The 16211-nt window shown below is 57.5% G+C and overlaps 2 protein-coding genes across 3 annotated transcripts; both read right to left on the bottom strand.

Moving 5' to 3' along the window:
* Positions 1 to 693: 693 nt before the first annotated feature.
* Positions 694 to 8127, bottom strand: VPS51 (VPS51 subunit of GARP complex). Of its 2 annotated transcripts, none has more exons than XM_064453175.1 (10): positions 7879 to 8127; positions 7011 to 7140; positions 6770 to 6916; positions 6050 to 6272; positions 4566 to 5307; positions 4117 to 4335; positions 3262 to 3483; positions 2723 to 2844; positions 2150 to 2237; positions 694 to 1481 (listed from the first exon to the last, which is right to left on the bottom strand). In XM_064453175.1, the coding sequence occupies exons 1-10, from the start codon at positions 8080 to 8082 to the stop codon at positions 1221 to 1223; spliced, it is 2358 nt and encodes a 785-aa protein (XP_064309245.1). In that variant the 5' UTR covers positions 8083 to 8127; the 3' UTR covers positions 694 to 1220. The 2 variants fall into 2 exon arrangements, with proteins under 2 accessions (XP_064309245.1, XP_064309246.1); XM_064453176.1 differs by lacking the exon at positions 7879 to 8127 and adding an exon at positions 7580 to 7835.
* Positions 8128 to 10632: 2505 nt separating this feature from the next.
* BET1L (Bet1 golgi vesicular membrane trafficking protein like) lies at positions 10633 to 16180 on the bottom strand. Its single transcript, XM_064453180.1, has 4 exons — positions 16061 to 16180; positions 15370 to 15461; positions 14519 to 14575; positions 10633 to 12850 (listed from the first exon to the last, which is right to left on the bottom strand). Exons 1-4 carry the CDS (start codon positions 16077 to 16079, stop codon positions 12683 to 12685), a joined length of 336 nt encoding a protein of 111 aa, XP_064309250.1. The 5' UTR covers positions 16080 to 16180; the 3' UTR covers positions 10633 to 12682.
* Positions 16181 to 16211: the final 31 nt, after the last annotated feature.

Here is a 16211-nt window from a genome sequence, read left to right as displayed (position 1 = left end):
CTCACCCCGACTCGCATCCCTGCATGGGACAGGTCAGGGACTTCATTCAGCATATAAACCCCTGCGTGCCGGCCGTCCCTGACCCCTTTGGACACCCTTTGTCCCAGCTGAGAGGTGGGGAATCCCTTTTTCCAGGGCCAGTGCTCAGAGGGCTCCTTCTCCAGCACAGCCCTTCCCCAACCACACACCCGGGGCATCGCCCATGACCCTGACCCTGCTCCTGCTCCTGTCCCCCCCCTCACTCCCAGGCCCTGCAGGGCCCCCTGGCAGTGCCCGGCAGTGATGAGCAGCAGCTGCATAAGCAGCGCTGGCCCTGCTGCGGTCCTGCAGCCAGCCAGGGTGTGCAGAGAGGCAGCCCCCTCACTTGTGCAAGGCCCGGGGTACGTGTGGGGTGCTTGTGAGGGATGGCTGGGAGGGCACTGCCTGCTCATGGGAGGGCTGGACGAGGCACTAGGTGCCCCCAGGTTGCCCATGGGAGGGCCTGGATGCTTGTGGAGGCACCGGGTGAACACAGGGTACTTGTGTGAGGGGTTGGGTCTGCACCCCTCCCCAGTGGGACACAGGTGGCCAAGGGACCCAGGCATCTAGGTGACCCCAGCTTCATCCCTACACACACCCACTGTCCCCCAAGGACCCATGTGTCTCTCCCTGTTTGCCCCATCCTCACCCCAGGCACAGGCAGGGGCCACAAAGCACAGCTCACACATATTTTATTGTCCTGACTGTGACAAAAGGGCTGCGCCCAGGGCGCTCCCGGCACGAGGGGATGTCACCAAGGTGGGGGGGATGTCACTAAGGTGGGGGGATGACAGGTGTCACCGGGGCAGCAGGGACAAGGCAGGGTGTCAGCAGACATTCAGGGCGTTGCTGGGATTGGGGACAACGTGGGGCATTGCCAGGGCTAAGGGGGAAGGTTGACGACATGGATGACCCAGCGTGGGGACAAGGGGTGTCCCTGCATGTTGCCCTGTGTGGGGATGTGTGACGTCCTTGTGTGTTGCTGTGTGTGGGAGGATGCATGGAGTGTCCCCACATGTGTGTGGGGACTCATGGGGTACACGTCTGTCCCCAGATATGTAACAGGACCCAAGACATGTGTCCCCCTGAGATGTCCCCACTTGGCCGTGTCCCATGGTGACACAGATGTCCCACGTCCATGTCCCCCCACTACGTGCTGCCATGTCCTGTTCGTCAACACACGTCCCCGCGTGCCCCACGTCCTACCCGCGCTCGCAGATGAGCTCGACGACGCTGTGCTCCATGGGGACGGGGTCGAGGCAGCGGTGGGCGGCGCTGGCGGCCACCTCGTCCAGCAGCCCCTGCACCACCCGCTCGTCAGCGGCGAAGCGCCAGAGGTAGAGCTGCAGGTAATGGCCATCCACCTGCACCTGCTGCAGCCCAAAGCGCCCCAGCGTCCGCAGCCGAACGCACTCCAGCAGCGTCTTTAGGCTGATCTTGATGATCCCTGTCAGCACCGACACCTGGGACGTGGGGACAGCAGGGACATGTGGCACAGGGGGACAGGGATGCCCCCAGGGCGGGCAGGCCCTGAGTCACATCTGCACGGGGTTGTGGGGACACCCCTCTCCAGGCCATCACCTCCTAGGATACTCTCATCCAGGTCACCAGTCCCAGGGATCCCCCGAGTCCTGACACAAGGGATGCAGGGACACTAGGGACATGTGGCACAGGGCAATGGGGGCTCCTTCGGCCCGGATTCTTCAAGTACAGGGAGGGCCCAAGTCCCACCAGCACGGGCACATGGGCAACACGAGGGACGCCTTTGTCCTGGCTGCCGCTCCAAGCCTGGACACACAGGACATGTGGCACAGGGGGATGGGGACACCCTTGGCCTGGCTGTTGGGAGGACGGGGAGGCCCTGAGTCAAGTCAGCACAGGGACATGAGCACACCCTCGCCCTGGTCATCAGCCGCAGGGACACCCTGAGCCCTGACACGCAGGACAGGGGGGCATCAGGGGACAGTGGGAACACTCTTATCCTGGTCATCAGCACCTGGAGACCCCCTGGGCCCCAACACCTGGGTCATGGGGACACCAGGGACATGTGACAGCTGGGCAGGTGGGCAGTTTAGGGACCCTGGGAACACAGGGACTGGGATGGCCCTTGGGGACGTCCCCATAGCCTCACCTTGTTGAACTCGACAGGGCTGAAGATGTCAATGCGTTCAGAGAAGAGCTTCTGGATGTTGCTGAGCAGGTGGGTGTCCATGGGGGCGCTGGGGATGGTGACACCAGGACAGTCAGGGACACGGGGACAGTCAGGTATTTGAGAGAGCCAGGGGGTGCAAGGGCAGAGACACAGGGACTGCCAGGAGACGCGGGGGTGGGGACACAGAGATGGCCAGAGGACACAGGGACAGTCAGGAGGTACTGGGACTGTTTGGGGACACAAACACAGGGGAAGGTGAGAATGGGCGGTGGGTGTGGGGACAGCCAGGGAGTGTGGGGATGGCCAAGGACATGGAGAGACAATCGCGGGACATGAGGCGCATGGGGATCATCAGGGGATGCTGGGACAGTCGGGGGAACATAGGGATGGCTGGGGCATACAGGGATCATCAGAGGGTACTGGGACAGTTTGGGGACACGAAGAGGGTCATGGAGAAGATGTAGCGGGGAGTGCAGGGGTGACACAGGGAGCGCAGGGGTGACAGGGCAGCCCCAGGGGTGGCCGAGAGGTGGCCTGGGTGACAGGGCTGACCTGGGGGTGTAGCTGGGGGCGTAGCGCCCGGGCGCCCGTGAGCTGCTGTAGACGGAGAAGGCGCGCCGGCTCGAGTCGCTGCTCTGTGCCCGCCGCACCCCTTCTTCGAAGAGCTGCCCCACCTGCGCCACAGCACCCTCTCAGCACTGGTATCCCAGAATCCACATAAAATACCCTCTGGGACCACCCCAAAGCCACCCAGGATCCCTCAAATCCTCTGTGAGCCTCCCCAACCCTTCTGAGACACCCAAAGATCCTCAAGGACCACATGGGGACCTTGGGCATCCCCTCTTGACTGCAGCCCGCGCCCCCAGGACCCTCTGGGGCTCCCAACTCTCCTAGGAACCCTCTGGAACATCTGGGAACTGCCTGGGGACTTCAGGACCCCCTGCAGAGGCCCTCTGGAGACTTCCTAGAGTCCTCAAGGACCTTATGGGGACTTCAGGGCCTCTCCAGGGACCCTCTGGGAGATCTGAGACCACCCCCCTGTGGACTTTAGGCCTCCCCCAGCCCCTCTGGGCTCCTGGTGTTGCCCCAACCTGAACGTCGATGGCAGTGATGTCCTCGACCACGCGCTTCATGACGGCACGAACGTTGCGGGGCTCGACAGTGCCCAACCAGTCTCGAGTCTCCACGCTCTTCCTAAGCATCTGCGCCACCGCGGCGCCCTGCACCTGCACGTAGTGGTCGAGCAGCCGCTGTGCCGCCCCCCGCGCCTCTGCGCACAGTGCCGGTCCCGGTGTCAGCGCCGGGCCTGTGTCCTGGGGGCGCAAGGGACAAGGAGACACGTGGAGACACGTAGGAACAACCCCCCAGTCCTGTGCACAGCGCTGTCCCCACTGGCCCTGGGGTCTGGGGGAAGAAGGGAAGTGGGGGCATGTGGGGATGCCCCTGTGCCTCCACCGTCTGATGTCCCGGGGGCACAGGGACATCAGGGGACACATGGGATGCTCTGCGGGCCACCCCACCTGCAGCAGCATCGCTGCCCCCCTCCTATCCTTGGGGCATCTGGGGGGACTTGGGGACATGCAGAAGCCCCCTGGGGACACATCGAAACACCCTTGGGGACATTTGGGAGACACTGGCACAGGTAAGGACCCTTCTGCCCCCATGTGCACTGCCATCCCCAGGGTCATATCCCAGATGGACACGGGATGGCAGCAGGGCACAGGGAGGGACCTGCGGACATTCTGTGGTCCCTCAGGGATGTTTGGGGGAGCACAAAGACAGAAGGAAGATCCCCATACCTCCACACACACCATCGTCCCCACCACCATGTCCTGAATGGACGCTGGGACACAGAGGGGTGCAGAGCCATTTTGTGACATCTTAGGGACACTTAGGGTCCCCTTAGGGCTATTTTGGGGCCAGCTGGGGCAGTTCTGGGAGCTCACCTCGGGGGGAAACTGCTCGTCGGTGAGAGTGAGGATGTAGCTGATGGTAGTGGCCTCATAGTCCAGACAGAGGCGGGAGAGGAGAAGCAGCAGGGCCGGGGGTGCTGCGGGGGCCCCCCGCTCAGCTGGGCCGTCGGCGAAGCCCCGGGCAGTGCGGCAGAGCCAGCGCACAAAGGCCACCACCAGCCCTTCGCGCACTGCCTCCACGCAGAACTCCCCCTGAGACCAAAAACAGTGGGGTTACAACCCAAAAATACAACCCTGGGACCCCGAAAACCCACAAACTACCCCAGACAAGCTCCAAACTGCCCCAGTGACCCCCCCACGCTGCCTTGTGCAAGCCACGACCTGCCCTGTGCAACATCCAAACTCCCCTGTGCCAAACCCATGTTGCCCCAGTGACCCCCCCAAACTGCCCCCATGGCCCCCTGTGCCGCCCCACAGCCCACCTTGAAGTAGGGCAGGCTGGCGAAGGCGACATCCTTGGCGGTGAAGAGCTGCACGTAGGCCAGGACGGCCTTGAGCTGGCCAAGGATGGAGGAGGCGAGTGTGGCCAGGAGATCGGGCAGACCGGGACCCTCCTTGCCAGGGGGCCGGGGGGCGGCCAGCGCCTGGCGCACGTCACCCAGGCACCCCAGGAAGAAGGTCTGCAGCGCCCGCAGGTAGCGATCCACCCGCTCGCGCGCCGCCCGCGCCACCAGCGCGGCCCCCGCCTCGGCCCCGGCCGCGGGCAGCAGCTCGAGCAGGGCGCGGAGGCGGCGGTGGAAGCGGTCGAGAGCCCGCACCAGCAGCGAGGTGTCGCCCAGGCCCCGCTCCAGCGCCAGGCGCCGCTCCAGCAGCTCAAAGTAGCGGGTGGTGAGAGTGGCGGCGAAGGCTTCCAGGCGGCCATCCCCAGCCCCCGGGCGCCCCTCAAAGAGGCTGCGGTACGAGGCCGCGAGGAGGCACAGGTTGCCTACAAAGGCTGAGCTGCCACGGTCAACAAAGTCGAGGATGTCGGAGGCGGGGGGCGGCGTGGCGGCGGTGCTGCAGGGGTCGGCCTGGGGCAGCTCAGCCTCCAGCGCTGCCAGCTCGGCCTCGAGGCGGGCGCCGGCGTGGCTCAGGAACTCCTCGCACAGCTCCTCAGGTGGCTCTTCCAGCTGCAACAGCATCTCCACGCACTCGGTGAGCTCCTTTGGGTCCAAGGTGTCATCCCTGGCGGGTGGGGGAAATGAGGTGGTTACTGGGGGATGGTAGGAGGTTCTGGGATTAACAGTGGCACAGCAAGAAAATGGGGAATAAACAATAAAACTGATCAGTAGGCTTCAGAGTAAATAATAATTATTCACAAAACAAAGGGGGAAAAAATACTTAACAGAATCAGCTTGTTTCAAAGTTAACAGTGGTTACTGTAATAAAAAACTCACTAAAGATCATCAGTAGGTTCCACAGTTTACAGTCGTAATGAAAAGTCCCTAAAATTCCTCAGCTGGTTCCAGAATTATCCCTTTACCATAAATACATGAGAAAAACCCAATATAACACAGCCTTTTAAAAGCTCTCAGTAGAGGTCAGAATTATTCCCCTTACTCTACAAATGCTCTGCACAAGGGATGGTTCCTGGGGTTGCTATCAATATGCTCCAGGGCAAATGCCCCCCTTCCTAGGGTGTTTCTTGGGGGCTGTTATCATTAGGCTCCAGATTTAACACCCATGACCCCTTGAAAAGCTGTCTCCTGCCACTGTTATTGGTAGGTTTCAGAGTTAATGTACCACAACCGCCACCACCCCACCAAGAAGGCTGTTTAATGGAATGGCTATTATTAGTCTCCAGAATGAACCATCCTGCCCCCACCCTGCTGTTTCCCAAAGCTGTCATCAGTAGGCTCCAGAGTGAGCATCCCCCCCAAACCCCATTTCCCAGAGCTGCCGTCAGCAGGCTCCAGAGCGAACGCACCGGAGGCGTGCGCGGAGGCGCTGGGCCAGGTCGGCCATGATGGCGTGGCTCTCGTCCTCGATGGCGCAGAAGGAGGGCAGGTGGCGGTAGTGGCGGAGCACGGCGCGGGCGCGGGCATAGCAGCGCAGGGCCCGCGCAGGCTCTGCCCCCGGCGCTGCCCACCGCCGCAGCCGCCCCGGCACCTCCACCAGCGACTGCAGCTTCCGCAGCAGCGCCTGCACTCCTGGGGGGACCGGGGGGTCAGGGGCAGACATGGGCATGGGGGCAAGAAAGGGACGGGGCTAGAAAATGTGGGCAGGGCCAGGAGCTGGATCTGCCCTCCTAGAATCCCCTCACCCCCCAGATCTGCCCCTCCGCCCCCCGACTCCGTTATCTGCCACCAACACTCCAGATCTGCCCCTGGGTCTCCCAACACCCTGCTGTCTGCTCCCAGCCCCCCGGATCTGACCCCTGGGGGTGTCCCCACCCCCCTGAATCTGCCCCTCAGCCCTGCCCCCCCATTATCTGCCCTCCAACCCCCCAGTTCTACCCTGTAATCCCCAGATCTGTCCTCCAAAGTCCCCCCCCACCACCTGCAACCTTCCCCTGCCTACAAGACCTGATCCCCAGGATCCCCTCAACCCCAAGATCTGTCTCTCAACCCCCACATCTGCCCCCCAAGCCCCAACATCTAACCCCCACAGCCTCCCCTGACACCCTCGGGTGCCCCCCACCACGTACCAGCCAGCTGGGCGCCGCGGCGGTGCCGGTCCTGCAGCGCGGCGCTAACGCGGGCGCTGGAGGTGCTGATAGCAGCCATGTTCGCAGCCAAATCGTCCATCTCTGCCTCCATGCGCCGGAAGTCAACCTTCATCTTTCGGATGGTGTCTGGGGAGAAGGAATCAGGTGCTTGGGTCCCTTGGCTGCCCAGGACCCCCCAGTCCTTCCCAGACGCCTGGGTCCCCCTGTGCTGGATCCTCACCAGTGGCAGAAATGAACTTGTTGTAGTTCTCGTAGAGCAGCGTCTGCATGTCACTGTCGAGGGCGCGGATCTCCCGCCCCAGCGCAGCCTCACGGGCCAACAGCTGCCCCAGGGGGCACTCACTGCGCACCTGGAGGGGGCAACAGTTGTACAATTGCCCCCCACAACCCCTTGCCCCTCATGGGGCCCCACTGCCCCCTGCAGTCCTCCAACTGCCCCCCCCAGGGCCCTCAACCGGCCTCAATGGCCCTTCTGGGACCCTCATCCGCCCCCTGAAGCCCCACCCGTTCCCCTGGGCACCCCCATGATCACCTGCTATCCCCCCCTCCCAGCCCTACCTAGCACCTGGGGAGCCCTAACTGTCCCCCAAGCCCCTAAATACCTCTCTCGGGTCCCTCCTGGGACCTGGAAATGACTCCAAATAGCCTCCTTCTGTCCTCCGGGGCCCTCCTGGGATCCTCAGCTGCCCCCCAGGAGCCCCTAACTATCCCCCCAAGGAGCATTAATTGGCCCCGCCCCTCCCAACTGCCCCCCCGGGGCTTCAATATTGTCACCAGAGGGAAACATACAGAGTCCTAAACAGATCTACAGGGTCCCCATAGAGGCCCTTGCTGGAGTCCCCGTCGGCGCTGGGGGTGCCCTGAGGGTGCTCCGGGGACCCTACAGAGCCCCCGGCCGGGCCCACGGGACGACCACAAGGGTCCATTATGGGGGGCTGCAGAACCCCTTCCGAGGCTCCCCCGGGATGCCACAGCGCCCTCGGGGGCTGGGGAGCCGCGGGGGCCGGCCGGGGTCGGCTGCGGCCGGGGTCTCCCCACGACCTCCCGGGGGTGGGGGTGGAAGAGGTCGGTGTGGGGTCAGAGGTCACCTTAGTAAGGAAAACTTCCGGGTCAAAGTGGGGCCCGTTGATGTCGGCGGGGTCCGGAGCCGCCTCCGCCGCCTCCGCCGCGGGCGGTCCGTAATACCGCTGGAGCGGCCCGTGGGGACGCCGCCACCCGCCGCCGGTCCCAGTCCCGGTGCCGGCCTCGGGGCTGCCCCCGGCGCCGGTCCCCGCCGCCTCCACCTCCGCCATCGCTCCGGCACTTCCGGTCCCGTCCGGCACTTCCGGCCCTTCCCTACAGCGTCACTTCCGCCGGATCCTCTTAGTCGCTGTGGCAACCAGCCGCCGGGCCGTCGTGGCGGGGCCGGGACCCGCCGTCGGAGGAGACGCCGGCCCCCGAGGCGTGAGCAGCCGGTGGCGGCCTCCCAGCCCCGCGTCCCCCTCGGCGCCGCCATCCGTCCCGGGTCCCCCCGATCCTTCTCTCCACGTGGCTCCGAGCGGGTCTCCATCCCCACGGGCCTCCCGACCCCCACCGGAGGGTCCCTCTCCGGGCCGCGGGGGCTGCGCAGGGGACACGTCCCGCCTCCTCAGCGCCTCCAGCCCCTCCTTCCCGTTGAGGGCTGGCAGGGGCCGCCGGCTGCCGGCCCCGCTGGGATGGAGGGGACGGGGAGGTCGGGGATGGGGACACCTCAGCTCTAGCCAGGACCTTGCCCTGCCGGGCAGCGTGGCCACGTCACTCCTTTTTGCCTCAAACTCGGGATTTTTCCTTTGAGTAGCCTTCTAAAAGCACTCGAGGGATGGATTTTACCCACCCCTAAACTCCTTTTCTCTCGCCTTCACACTCCTCCCCAAGAAGGGCAGAAATGACAGCCAGTAACAGCAGCAGACCACCCGCAATCCCCTGACCACGCAGGAGGTTTCCAACAGGCGTGCCACCGGCACAGGGGGACTAGCTAAACGTGCCCGGGCATGCACACAGCAACGACGACACGGGGCAAATGCGCGTACATCAGCGTGTCGTGCCGGACAGCCTTCCCCGAGGACAAGGCTTCTTGAGAACAGGGCACCGCCGTCACATTTTGTGGGGTTTTTTGTCCTCACCATTCCCCTTCCGTGTGATGCTGATCTTGCATCCGCAAGCGGGTGATGCACCCGCAGCATCTCTGGGACCTACAATCCCACCTTCAGACAATTAACTGCGTTCTACGAAGTCCAGTAAACAACTATAAGCATATGGATTCAGAACGCGATTACTTTCGGTATTTCACCTTGTCCCATTATTACCAAAGAATTTTTTGACTGCTTGCTGCAGTGATCCCAGCTGCGTGCCATGCACTTTGGCCCCTGTGTTAATTGTGACACTAGCATTCAGGAAAAGTACAAACTCTTCTGTATGTAACAAGTCACTGTAACGACTTGGAGCTGCACCTTCAGATGGCGCTGCAAAACCATGCTTAAAACAACAGTTCACAGCTGAGTTCTAATTCTTAGGTTATTACAACTTCAGTAAAGCCACCCCCACATATTTTGCATATTCACCTTGAGCTGGGGGTGTACGCATGAGGAAGATCTGCTCTCTCTAAATTTTATGCCTCAGAGAAAAGACTGTAATATTACAACTATGGGCAAGCACTGAAACCAAACAAATTACTCAAATAACCAAATATTTTGATAAGGTTGAAGGGCTGCGTGCTGGCATATCTTCAAGAGAGATGCCCAACGCTAAGGCTGTCACATATTTGATCCTGCACCCTATAGTTGTGCTGCTTTCAACTGTCTGGCTATTGTTATTAACGTGTATTGTGAATTTTCCTTCTCTCAGATTTCGCACTTCTTCGGCGCATTCGCTGCTGCGCAAGGTTCTCTTGCAACACATCCGCACTAAATTTTGCCGAGAACTTCCTAATGTTGCGGCCCCAGGTTTCAGAGCGTTGAGCACAGCTCTGTGGCGCTATAACCGGTTCCTGAAACGAGACGCCGCAGGCTCCCGATGGAATTCGTCGCCTGGCAGAGCTTACGCCGCTTCCTTTGCGCAACAAAGCCTTTGCTCCAGCCTCGCACGGACACCTTATGGCGGCAAACGCCACACCAACAGGACACGGGCGCCCGCCGGGGAATGCAGGCAGCGGGAGCCCACGGCAGAGCCCGGAGGAGTGACCGGAGGAGCATGGGAGTGCACAGGGCCCACAGGATCCCACAGATGCAGCCTCCAGCCCACCGCTGTGCTGGGGTGGGAATCCAAGGGCGGCACAATTCACCTGAGGCTCAAGAACCTTTAACTTCGATTTTTCAGTTTAAAACTCCTGAGGTTAATTAAAGTTATATGTTTTTAAAGATCCTTTTTTTTGAGTTCTAGAGGAATTCAAAGGGTCAGAGACAAAGCATTAAAAATAGGAAAAGGTTTCCTTGGCAAAGGAAGGCCAAAGGAAAGTCAAACCTGGATCAACAGTTGGACCGTTTAGTGCCCAGACCAACACAGAAAGATACTAACGACAGTTCCCCCCTGCAGTTCAACTTCTGAAGTGTCGCTTGTTCCGAGGGAACACTGGAGAAACAACTCATCTTCTGAAGTGGCACAGGCAGAAGTTGCAGAGCAGTGAACGACCTGCTCCTTCCGAGCTAGGGCAGCTCTGCTCGAACCCCCCCTATTCCCATTCATGGAAGACGTGCCATTTCTCAGGCTAACGTTGGGCTTTGAGGCAGCAGGTTCTCTACAGTTCGAGCAGAACACCTGAGTGATCTGATCTTGGTATTAGCCTCGCTAACATGTATTCACGAGGAAAAAAAAAACTTGAGGAAAAATATTGTAAAAACGGAGCTTTATTTACAACAGTAAAAGCAAACCCAAACCACCACCATTATGGAGACCAGGCTGTTCCAGTGGCCTTTCATCAGAATCATCTGCTTCAAAAAATCAAAACAAAGTCCATCAATTCACCATCATTCTTCCAAATGGAAATGAGTTCGGAGCTGCCGTGTCTTGCCGGAGAAGCAGGAAGAAGAACCAGAGAAAGTCATTGCTGCCTCCTTTCTACTTGCCTTCCCTGCCTCTTTTTCCCAAAAAAGACACCTAATCCAGTTAGGGTAGTGTTCTGTTAGCAGTTTGGTACAGCTGGAACAAAGGACAACGCAGGCCGTTTACAGATCTGGAGCCGGGTTAGTCCAAGGACAAAGGAATTCCCAGTGGGTACAAGGAAAGATCCAGCCATTGATGAGTACAGGCTTGCTGGAGAGGAGAAAGGTGCAAAATCAAGGAGGAATGCTTTAGTCCTGTGGAGGTGGTTGTTACAGGAAGATAAGAGAACCAAATAAGCAAAGACTTTCAAAAAGGAAAACCAGAATGCATGAGCAGTTGGTACAGAAAATAGAGAAGATGAAACACAGCAGCTCTGCTCAGCCGCTTTGGAAAGTGAAAGGTTTATACAACAGGCAGCGGAGGTTTGTCTGAAGAGAGAAAGAGCATTTTATTTTAAATGCTTTCTTCTTTCTCCCAACAGGCAGAGTACTTTTAAAGTTACAGATCTCACTTCAATCATAGGCAGATTTAAATCATTCAGCTATGGAAGAACACAGCTGGGGTCGTGACGCGAGTGAGCAGCCAACAGCCCAGCGAAAGGCAGGGAGGGTGAAGGGAAGATGGGATTCCCAGCTACTGCACTCCCAGAGCTGCGTGCACCACCTCGGGAGAGGAAATCCGGCATGCACTGCAGCGTTCATCGGGAGCGACTGCTTTGGAAACAAATCTGGTAGGGGTGTGCCTTGCCATACATCTCACACGAGCATTGCAGGCAGGGATCCCCAAAGTGCTATGAAAGGCAAAGCAAGAGTTTCTTAGGTTACCTTCTACGTGAATAAAGAAAAAAATCAACCCTCCGATCAAATCCTTCCTTGACTTCCCACCAGCACCATTTAGGAGTTTCACTTGACCTCAACCTCTGCTTTTATTTGCACAACATCTTCCCAAAGTGCTCTAATACCAGGGTACCACAATAACTGAAATTAACTGTACCTTTTGCTACCAGATTTTCTTTACACTGATTTAATAGTCTAAGGGAGTGCTCACTTGCGAGTGTGTGGGAAAGTACTGAAAGATTCTATACGTGTGTAAATCACAGCGGCTTATGGACTTCGGCCCTCCCTTCTTGCAGGGTTCATCCCCAGCTTTACCCAGAAGGATGATAAACAAGACCAAGCTAGCATTTAAACAGTCTTGCTCCTCTGCAACTCTTCACTGCAACAATTAGAGAGTATCGGGGTCCAGACCTACTGCTAATTTAATTTCAGAGCAGTACAGATTTCATTTCAACGCACAGACAGCAGGATATTAGCAGTCTCCAAGTCGCGGGGCAACTGAGGCTGGGTATCAGCTGAGTGGCCACACTGGAATGTAAGTCACATATTCATACTTCCAAGTCTCATAAATCGGCATCCTAAACTCTACGTCTTCCAACGCTTGGCTGGCTTATTAAACTTCTGATTATCAATTATTCTGATTATTTGTCAGCCACATCTCCTCACAAGCCTAATACCGAATATCAGCAAGGGAGGTAAGACAAGAGTGGCCCTTAAAAATAGGCTGCAAGACACGGACAACAAGGCAAGAGATAAAGGCGTGAGCATTTAACATCAAAATCCTGCTACACATGAAAATCCATTTAGAATCAGACATACTCGTTTTATAAAGAGTCTGAGACCAGCCAGAACAATGACAAGAAGGTGGTGGAAACACAAGTTATTTGGAAGGTCTGTCTGGAACATCTCAGAGACTCCACCACAGGGCAAACTGAGAAAGGCGTAACAAGTCTGTCAATCATTGTGGGCTTTGTTCTGTAAAACTTGCAGAACAGCAAGCTCAGGTCCCTGCTTTGGACACAAGATAGTAGAGGATGAAGAAAACAACTATCAGTCCTGCTGAAACAGAACAGAGCAACTTGCGATTGTCCCTCCCGGAGCGCGTCATGGTGGAGAAGCGCTTCACGCTGCCAGTTAGGAGGCCAGTCACACTCATAAAATCTGAGTCCTGAATGAGAAAGAAAATTAAGATGGAGGCATTACAAACAGAGGAAGATATCCCTGAAGAATCTCCTACTTCCTGGCTAAAACACATTCGCACAGGGAGCCGCACAGTAGCTGCCAGTCTCTCTGTGCCCATTGCGTCTCTCTCAGAAGGTCCTTCTCCTCCTGCGCTCAGGCTCCGGGAGCAGCACCGCTCCCACCACCCTCAAAACAGGGGGAGGTCGGTTCCAAATGTAAAACAAACTGCCTCCCCTTCTTTAAAACAGGGTCAAACTACCTGCTGGACTGTTCAATTCTACCTGAGCAGCTTATTCTGCCTGGTGCAGCTTGTTAACAGCAACTCTACAAGGGAGTGCTTCAGCCAAAGGAAATGCCCCTACGTGAAGCTAGTGCCATTAATGTACACTGGGGCAGGCTCACAAGCACAGAAAAAGGTGCAATTTCTTGCCATCAGTTCTATTTTTCCTTCAGCATGGGACAGCATGCATGTGCAACTCCACCAGAGGGTGGCAAACAATTATCAAATTAATGCAGTTCAGGCATTTTCATTTTGACTTCTGGTCTGTTTTCCTTGTCCACAAACTACTCACAGCTTCTGCTCCTGTTGCTCCTGAAATGCTTCAAAACCTTCTCTGTAACAGAAGCACAATTTCATGCCGATTGAGAGCTGCTCCTTTAAGGACTTTTGCCATTACACCTTTTATTCCGATTCTCCATTCTCCTGATTTTCGGGCTGAGCAAATATCCATTTCAGACGCTCCAACACTGTCAGCACACACTGTTATTACGCTTCCAAGCTGAGATTACACCTTTGACGCAACTGGTTTCAACACTACAATTATCTTTTCTCTCGCTTCCACGCACCAGCTCTCCAACATCCAGCGCATGCAGAAAAGGCTCTCCAAGCACTGGCGTTATGGTGCTTTTCTCAGATCTCTGGGCTGGATTCCCTTCCTCTCACAACTCAGTTAACAAATTACCTTTCTCCTAAAAATCCTCCACTGGCTCTTTCTGCCTTTCTGCCAGGAATGCGCTATTCTGGCCTTTCCCCAGTGCACTGTGATTTCCATCAGCACCCAAAGCTTAAGAGGCAGATTACTCTGGAAAGCGATTTTGGTTTTATCAGGTGTTGCGTATCAGAAAGATGACACAACAGGGCACCCAACAACCTGAGTGGGCCCAACGGATCAGCTTTGCTGCTTCCAAAGACGTCCGTGAACTACAAAGTCCTGACAGGTACTCTGTGTTTCAGTGGTTATAGTGAGAAACCCTGACCGATTTATACAGCAATGCCAAAAATCACGGGAGCAGCTGAGGAAGAGGCCCATCTCCCAGCACTAGCCACAGGAGGCAGCTCTTTAATCCCAGGAAGGAGTTAATCTCCACTGGATTTCTGAAGGGTGCTGTCCTACATCAGTCTTTCCAGATGCTAGGTACCAACCATGTCTCCCATTCAGACCAAGTGATACTAGCAGCTGCTAAGTATCTGATGTTTATACATCAACCAGTCCACTGGAAGCGGGTTTAGTTACATTCCCTGGTTTGCCAATCCGACCACTGGGACCTAACTTTGTCTGCTAACTTCGAACTGCTGTTAAACTTTCACGGTTAAGGTAACTGCTGACGGCCAGCACAAAAAAGCCATGATTTTTACATGTCATCGGTTCCTTACCATGCCATCCAGGTAACGGTTTTGTTCGTCAGCGTCTTTGTCAATGTCCAGAGCCAGCTACACAGGACGAGGGAGGAAACAGTTATTAATGAACTTTTAACATAAAGAGAATCTCTAACACATCTAGGGCTGGTAAAATTTGAAATGCATATTAAAAAAGCAAGCCACTGCTTCCCCGTCTCCTACACAGACAGAGGCTTCTTTGGTAGAGGAACAAAACAAGATTTTCATTTTGGTTTCAGGTTGTTGAAGTTTTTCAGCTCTGGAGCACTGAAAATAAAGCTTGACTCTCTGAAACTGTCATATGTAGGACAGGAGCATTTAAACGCTGGGACATAGCAGCAGGAATTCAGAGCCTTCGCTTCTACAAGGTGAGTCACTGACTTCTACTATGCTCTAAATTGAAGTATTTGATGTTAGTAGGAGCAAACTAGCTTTAAGAACAGCACTTACATAGAGACATGCATGTGTGTTTTTCAAAACTAATTTACCTGCCTTTTCACTGTTACTTTTTTCCTGAGGAGGTATGCTTAGCAATACCCCTCTGCGCTGCTTTTGTTTCTCTCTGTGCCTAATACTCCTTCCCCAAGTGCCACAAAAACCACATAATTCCCATTAGATGATGTCGCTAAACCTCAGAAGGAAAGTGGGAATTCATAAAGCTGTCCCTGGCATTTCACAAGTGAAAGTTAACCATTATATCACCAACAACTAAGAGTCATTAATACACAGGAAGCCCTCTGTATTGACCACAGGCTTGCGCCTCCCGCAAGACCCTGCACGAACAACCGAGATAACCCATGCCCTGTCCTTCCTTTACCGCAGCACCCGACACGCACTCGGCGACTCACCGACTTCAGCCTGGTGACCTTGTTGGCTAGGCTGTCTGCCATACGCTTGTTCTCCACGTCCAGCATATCCTCCACGGCACCTGGGCTCTGACCTAGGGGGAAAAAAAAGAGGAGAATGAGTTTCATCTGGCCCGAACAAGCACTAGCGTATTTGCTCACCCAACGCGGCGGGCGAGGCAGAGCGAGCTTGTTGCCCAGCCGGTCTCCGGCACGCCACGAAGGCCGCTGCAGCTGCCTCCTCGCACCTGCGGCCTCCGGGGGTTTGCGCCACGGAATGCCCCCCAACTCTTTTTGACAAAGACACACCAAACTTCCCCCAGACGGATGGGGTTAGTGAACCCCGACGTGCGGCCCGAGCCGCCACCGCCCAGCCGCAGCTCGGAGCGGTGCGGGGGCTTCGTGCGCCAGCGACGCCTCCAGCGCTGCCCCACTTCGGGCTCTGGGCGGCGCCGAGCAAATGCGGGGCGCTTCGCCCCCTCAGCCATTTCGGGGCTCCCCTGGCTCTGCCTTCCCCGGAAGCACCGGGCCGCCCCCGGGCCGGAGGCGGCTCCCCAGCGGCGGCGGGCGGGCGGGCGGGCGCACCCCCCTTCCCCTCGCCCCGCTCAAGCGGCAGCGGGGGCACCCACCCGCCCCCCGAACAGCGGCGGCGAGGGGGTCCCCCACCCGACCCCGCCGCCCCTCGGCCCCTCACCTCGGCCCCACTCCGCCATGGCGGCCCCCGGCCCCGCCTCGCCGGGCGGAGCCGCGCCGGCCCCCGCCCCCACAAAATGTCCGCCGCCCGCGGCGCTCCCCCCGCGGCGAGGGACGGGGGGGGTCGCGCCACGGCGGGGGGGCCCGGCTGC

The sequence above is a fragment of the Phalacrocorax carbo genome, chromosome 5, assembly GCF_963921805.1.
Source record: "Phalacrocorax carbo chromosome 5, bPhaCar2.1, whole genome shotgun sequence".
NCBI lineage: Eukaryota > Metazoa > Chordata > Aves > Suliformes > Phalacrocoracidae > Phalacrocorax > Phalacrocorax carbo.
This window is presented reverse-complemented; position numbering and strand designations above follow the sequence as displayed.